The sequence below is a fragment of the Aspergillus thermomutatus genome, assembly GCF_002237265.1.
Source record: "Aspergillus thermomutatus strain HMR AF 39 chromosome Unknown NODE_317, whole genome shotgun sequence".
In the NCBI taxonomy this organism is placed as follows: Eukaryota; Fungi; Ascomycota; class Eurotiomycetes; order Eurotiales; family Aspergillaceae; genus Aspergillus; species Aspergillus thermomutatus.
In genome coordinates, this window is record NW_020798367.1 from 22,749 (window position 1) to 29,159 (window position 6,411).

At 51.7% G+C, this 6,411-nt stretch overlaps 4 protein-coding genes across 4 annotated transcripts; 3 read left to right on the forward strand and 1 right to left on the reverse strand.

The window, feature by feature from the left end:
* Positions 1 to 713: 713 nt before the first annotated feature.
* midA (putative cell wall protein) lies at positions 714 to 1,526 on the forward strand (the record flags this gene model as incomplete). The annotated part of the gene is made up of 1 exon (XM_026757027.1): positions 714 to 1,526. The coding sequence occupies one exon, from the start codon at positions 714 to 716 to the stop codon at positions 1,524 to 1,526; it is 813 nt and encodes a 270-aa protein (XP_026610423.1).
* A 954-nt stretch (positions 1,527 to 2,480) lies between these two features.
* On the forward strand, positions 2,481 to 3,377 carry CDV56_103588 (uncharacterized protein; the record flags this gene model as incomplete). Its single annotated transcript, XM_026757207.1, has 7 exons — positions 2,481 to 2,651; positions 2,729 to 2,764; positions 2,827 to 2,880; positions 2,947 to 2,975; positions 3,037 to 3,067; positions 3,122 to 3,179; positions 3,235 to 3,377. The coding sequence occupies 7 exons, from the start codon at positions 2,481 to 2,483 to the stop codon at positions 3,375 to 3,377; spliced, it is 522 nt and encodes a 173-aa protein (XP_026610424.1).
* Positions 3,378 to 4,286: 909 nt separating this feature from the next.
* On the forward strand, positions 4,287 to 5,155 carry CDV56_103769 (uncharacterized protein; the record flags this gene model as incomplete). The annotated part of the gene is made up of 2 exons (XM_026757388.1): positions 4,287 to 4,884; positions 4,944 to 5,155. The coding sequence occupies 2 exons, from the start codon at positions 4,287 to 4,289 to the stop codon at positions 5,153 to 5,155; spliced, it is 810 nt and encodes a 269-aa protein (XP_026610425.1).
* A 314-nt stretch (positions 5,156 to 5,469) lies between these two features.
* On the reverse strand, positions 5,470 to 6,336 carry CDV56_103891 (peroxisomal biogenesis factor 19; the record flags this gene model as incomplete). The annotated part of the gene is made up of 2 exons (XM_026757510.1): positions 5,470 to 5,577; positions 5,632 to 6,336. The coding sequence occupies 2 exons, from the start codon at positions 6,334 to 6,336 to the stop codon at positions 5,470 to 5,472; spliced, it is 813 nt and encodes a 270-aa protein (XP_026610426.1).
* Between the last annotated feature and the right edge of the window lie 75 nt (positions 6,337 to 6,411).

Here is a 6,411-nt window from a genome sequence, read left to right on the forward strand (position 1 = left end):
CCAAGATTTGATTGAGAATGCCACCCTAAAACCAACTAACCATTGTAGCAATCACTTCATAAAATAATGTCAAACCAGTTCAAAGGTCAGGCGCCCTTGGCTTCCGGCTAAAACACTTTTCTTGTATGCCCATTGGAGAAGCAGGGCCTAGACTGTCTCACATGCTTTATGGCTATTGGCCAGTGTCTCTTAGTTGCAGCGCTAGGGGGCGCCTAGTCTTGGGTCGGTTCATATATTTGCTGGCACTGGTGTTTGGGCTTTTCCAGAGAAGGTATGGTGGTACGGTAACATGGTACCGGGTCAGGCCAAACTCTGAGACCACTGGACTGGCAGTACAACGTACCTTGGGTACCGTTACAAGCCTGCAACGGGTTCTGTCTTTCATTATTTTCCTTCTCCTCTTCAGCCTTGACTTTCCAACCTTTTCTTCTCCAGTCTTTTCCTTTTTATCCCGCCTCCTTACGCTCGCTTCCTGCACATCGTGCCTCCTCTTCGAATCTAGTCATTCGTTAACCCCTCTATCACTGTGTACCTCTTCTGACTTGAAACACCTGCACTTCACGCGACAAAGAGGTCTCACTTGTTTGGATCACCTCTGTCAGCAATCTCAACACAACCCCGTCTGAGTCGAGTCATCTCATATACGCTCACCGTTCCGGCTTGAAGAGATTTGACTAACTCAGCTATCGGTCACGTCTCACTCCTCACCCATCATGCGAGTTGCCCGTCTCTCGTTCTTCCTCTACTCTCTGGCCCTCGTGGCCGTCACAGCTGGACAGAGCCAGGGAGTTACTGACATAGCCGCCGCCGTCACCTCTGCGGCCTCAGTGCCTACCGCCGCCACGGAAACCTCGACGACCTCGACTACCTCATCGTCTGAGTCCACAGAAACCACTTCTACTACTAGTTCCGAGAGTACAAAGTCGACATCAACCACATCAACCACAGAGACTACATCGACCACCTCCAAGGACAATAACCCTCCGCCTACCACAACCTCAACTTCCACAACTTCCACCAAAGACAGTGCTCCAGCGCCTACCACCACCTCTGATGGTTCGTCGGCCACTGAGACAAGCAGCTCGAAGACGACTTCCAGTGCGAGCGATGTGATCAAGACGATTACCACGACTCACACCATCAGTGGAACACCCGTGCCGACCACGTACACCACCACTTCTCCTCAGGGCAGCAGCTCGACCGATTCCCCTGGCTTGAACGGCTCAAACCAGAAAGACTCTAGCTCTGGTCTCTCCTCTTCTCAGAAGAAGATCATTATTGGTGTCGTTGTGGGTGTTGGTGGTGCCATCATCATGGGTGCTATTGCTGTAGTTATGTGGAGGATCCGTGCCAGAAGACGTGCTGCGGCCGACAACGATGAGGCTGCCGATCTCATGAGTGGTACCGCTGTCGGTAGCGGTGCTCGAGAGAAGGCCCCCAGCCCTGGAGCCGGCGGTACACCATTCAGAAGTACACTTGACCAATACCACAACCCTGGTCCTGTCAATGCTGCGTCCAACTTCTAGGGGCGTTCTAGATCTGGCCACTTCGGCTGACGACAGTTCCTGGGTACCCTTCAAGGTTGTACATCTGTATGAGTATACGCACATCTTTTTTATTTGGCGCTTATGAGTGGGAAGCATCTTTGTTCTTTTTCCTTGCTTTCTTTTCATTGACTGCGTCCTCGCCATCTGCGATCATATCTTTTCTTGCATCGTGCCGCTGGCACATGATAGACTGTCCGTCATTCCTTTTGAAGATCACGCTCCTTTCTGCAGCACAGCTGTTTATCTCACGATGGTCCTTTTTGATTCCCCCTTTCGAACAACTTGATTATGTACAGGAATGCAGTGGTTCGTCTCATTACCGTCGCCGTCTCTTCTTCTGCAACAATGGTTGTGATCGCATAGCCATTTGACCAAAATCTTGTCATGTATGTACGTTTTAATTCCAGACGGAAATAGCCCAAATCACATCCAAATTTATCACCAACCGTATCTACTGGCTACTTGGTAGGCCACGGCGTGTTGAGTAGAGATCTACGGTACAGCTATTTGGCGGATGTTTCTGCAGCAATCGAGATTAGGAATTTCAGCAAGGAATACAACAAAGCCATATTACGGTGTCTAGGTTACTGCGTGTCCTCGCCAGACTCCAATATCATTAGATGGACTGTGATGGACCGAGTCCAGTCTACAGATATCCCGCAATAAGACAGGGATTCGAGACCTAAAACAACCGCTCCCTTTCCCCGCTTCAGGAAAGGCATATCACCTTTTTTCGATTCCGTGCTTGGTTACTCGTCTCGTCCACTCAATCAAATGACGAATCCCTAATAGTTATCATTTACAAAACAATGCAAGCTTGATAACTGCAATCAATTGGGTCACTGCGCTTATACCGGGGTTATAGCGCATCGCAGAGTAGTGGTATCCGCGCGCGTCCACGGCCACTGAGCCAAGGCCCGCCGTGCAATCAAAATGAAAACACCTACTTCCTTGTTCTGTCTGTTCGCTCAGACCAGCTATCTCCTCTGTCTCTGGTCATCATATGCTCTGATTCAAGGGGTGGCGGCTTCCAGGCATGACCCCGTAGGTGTGGTATATGAGGCGGCTGCGGCGCCACCGTTGGGAAGACGACAGGATCTTCAGGTTTGGGTTACGCCTCCCGTCTCTTCTGCTTGGAGCTTTGGGCTGGATGGCTAATTGAATTCGTTAATTGATGATAGTCCTTTGCGGGGACGTTGGGTGGTGCCGCGCCTGCGGTGAGTAGTTTTTGATCTGGGTTACACATGGGGGGGAACGGCGCTGATGATCTCTTGCGTAGGTGACGAGCACCGGGGATGCTGAGAGACCGTACGGTGTTGATGGAAACACTTTTGTATGTTGCGTTGCGTTGCATTGCTACGGTTGAAAGCATATGGTCATGCTCATGGTTATCATGCAGACGGATTTCGAGTCGGCTGCTCAACGGAGGTTCGTCTGATCCATCGATCAAGCAGACGGATGAAATACTGATGACACTCGTGCTTGACAGCTGCAACGAGCAGTTTGATTCGTGCCAAAAGGTATATCGTGCTGGTATTTTCAACATGGGCCGTTTCTGACTGGACTTGATATAGATCGCGAATACAGACCCATCGGCGTCCTTCTCGCTGCAGGATTGTCAGAACCAGCTGAGTATGTGGACTCTCCCTCTCACGGAAAGGTATGATATGGATTGACATCGATCTAGCAAGCTGCATGTCAGTATCAACGGTGCAGGCCACGGCGGCTAGCATCAACCATCTGGAATCAGCAAGTGGTACGGATTCAGGACCGATAGCTCAGACGACGATCCCATATGATGATGAATTCGACCTTGTGTGTGATCTATGATGGTTTTCCAGGTACAAACTGCTGCTCCAACATGAGCATGCGCCCAATTCCTCGTGTTAAATCATGAGGTAGATGAATTGATAATTGCCGTACATAGACTTCTACTTGTATTCAGGAGTACATAATCTCTCAGTCTAGCATAGATAATATGCTAGAACGACCAACAGGTTGCATTTCCTTGCAACTGGTGAGGTGGATACAACACAACCCGTCAGAGTGTTGAGAAAGGGGTTGGACTGGAAAGATGCCCTCATGAATAGACGCTGAGATTGTGCACAGCAGCTGGGAAGGCTCTTAGCAAGGCGAGTAGTAATAGTGGCAGCAAACAGCATATCACAGTGGAGTATCGAAGACAGATCAGTCTGGGTGTTGTGTTTGTGGATTTGCTTCAATTTTTGAGTCATTGGGCTTTATGGTTCCATTTCGGTGACTCTGGGATCAGATGGCCCGTCGGGGCCTTTAATTCCTCCTTTCTGGCTTACGAACATCGCTTATCTGACGACGCCATATTCACAGCTTTCATTCTCGAATCTCGACAGATCGCTGTAGATAATCTTGCAGCCTGAGGAATGCAATATTTCCTGATGAAGCTTAGTGTCGGCTCCGAGTCACATGACCCCGTGTCAAGGCGGAGACGCGATTTTAGCCGATTGTGACTGTCATTTTGGGGAATTCCCGGCTCTCTATCGACGCGACGGTGGCTGGTACACGATAACAGAGCAACGATATTAATCTCCAGACAAGCACCATGACTCCACAATAGACATCTGCTATCATTGATTCCCCCATAATCACTCAATGTTGTCGGAGTATTGGCCTTCATCATAAGAGCACCAACTGACCCGATCTTGACTTCTTTTTACACGACCGCCACCATACAGACTTCCACTTCCCACTTCTAGATTCATCATGTTCGCAGCAATCCCGCCAGCACAGCCCTTCGCCTTCCAAGCGTCCTGCACACATTATACTCCAATGCATCCGTCCCCATTGTCGCCGCGCAACTCGACGCTTGCCTCGACACGGCCAATAAACGGGTTTCCCTCCGCATCGACTGCATATACCGAACGTCGCGCAACAAGCGACACGGACCGAGCAGACTCGGAACCAACCCAAGCACACAACTTTTTCTTCTCTACGGAAAACACCAACTCTGCCACGACCACGACCACGACCGCAAACTCCAGGCCCTTCTCCTCGCGCTCCCGTACCTCGCCCACCTACGCCCAGCGCTACGCAACCCTCTCCAACCCCCTCAACAATGCCTCACGAACATACAGCACCTCGACCTCACCATCCGCGCGCACAACAAGACGAACCATATTTCTCAACCGAGTCAAGGCTGACCGGGACGCGGAGCGGTTTGAGAACCGCGGCGAGCAGCTTATGATGATGGAGCATGTGGCGGAGCAGAAGCATTGGGGGGAGCTGATGCGGAGGCGGGCGGATGGGCTCATGCAGGCGTATCAGCTGAACGAGGATGCAGGGGAGGACATGGATGGTATTGGTATGTATTCTCCTCTAGAGAATGCTGGAAATCAAAGGGGAGAACTGACGGTTGTGTAGATGATACGGACGTGCGTGCTTTGGATGAGTACGTGTCTGAGGAGCAGGCTATGGAAACTGCGCTGTTGGAGACTGTGCATGTGCCATCTGGGAATACGGGTGGAACGCATGATGCCAGCTTCTCGTTCAGTGATGAGGAGTATGAGGATATTTTCATGGATCTGGCTGATCAAGGACCACAGAGCCAGGATATGGATATGTCGAGTGGATGAGTATCATTGTTCATGTCTGCACAGACATTGGGAATTAGTGATGGTCATATTGGGCATGCATTGCTGGCGTTTAGACGGATATCTGGCGTTGGTGGTTAGGAACGTTTCTCAGACTCAGGGGTCTTGAGAGGCTGGTTGTTGCATAGATCTATCGGCAGAGGCCGTGTCTTCATTGATGTAAATTAGGGTATCGACGTGGTTATATGTACAGAACATGCCAACAATAGATGGTAACAAATCTAACCAGACACCATCGCATCAAGCCTCATGCGATCACCATACCCACTTAACATAAGTTCTCAGGTGCCACAACCTTATTGCTGGGGACAGTCAGGCAAAGATGCCCCAGACCCGTCGTCTTTGAGTTCCTCCGGCCAGGGATTCGCAACCAGTTCTTCCGGGGGACTACCCAGCGCTTGCATCTAGAAGGTATGAGCATGAGCCATAGAGAAGTACGGGGAAAGAGAAAAACACACCTCTTGCATCTTATCCCACACGGCCTGCCGATACTTCGGATCTTCATCTGTGTACCCTTCCTCCTCGAACTTGGCCACAATCTCAGTCACGAGCTTAGCCTGCTTCTCGTACCGCTCCAGATCCTCAGCAGGAACCTTGCCCTTATTCGCCGCCAACCACGGCCCCCACTTCGCATCCAACTCCTTCATCGGCTCATACAGCATCTCCTTATTGGAAAACTGCTCCATCACACCGGCAATCATCTGAGTGAGATCGAGATCGTCGCCCCCATTCCCGACGCCCGCCTCCAACCCCTTGAGCAACTGCATCAGCATGTCCTCCGAAATCCCCCCGTCCTCAGTCGCCGCCGCCGTAGCCTTATCCCCAGACTCTTTCATCCGATGGATAGTCCGCTGAATGGCATCGTTGAAGGACTCTGGCGCAGCCGCTTTACCGGCACCAGTCGCAGACCCCGACACTCCACCGGTACTCGGGCCCGCGCCTGCACCTGCACCCGCGCCTTCCTCCTGCTCCTCCTCCGCCATGACATCCGCCAGCAGCTGCTTCAAAAAGTCACCAGGCGGGATCCCGCTCTCCTCGAGCTGCTTCGTGAACGCGTCCGCCCCCTGGTTGATCGCGGTCTCAAACTCCTTGTTATCCGCGGCGCCGGACTCCTGCGCCGCGTGGTTCATCATCTTCGCCATGTCCTGCTCGAGCTGGCGCATGAAGGCGTCTTCGTCAAAGTCCTCATTGGCGGGGGCGGGGGCGGGTGCGTTTACAGGTGCGTTTGCGGGCTGTAC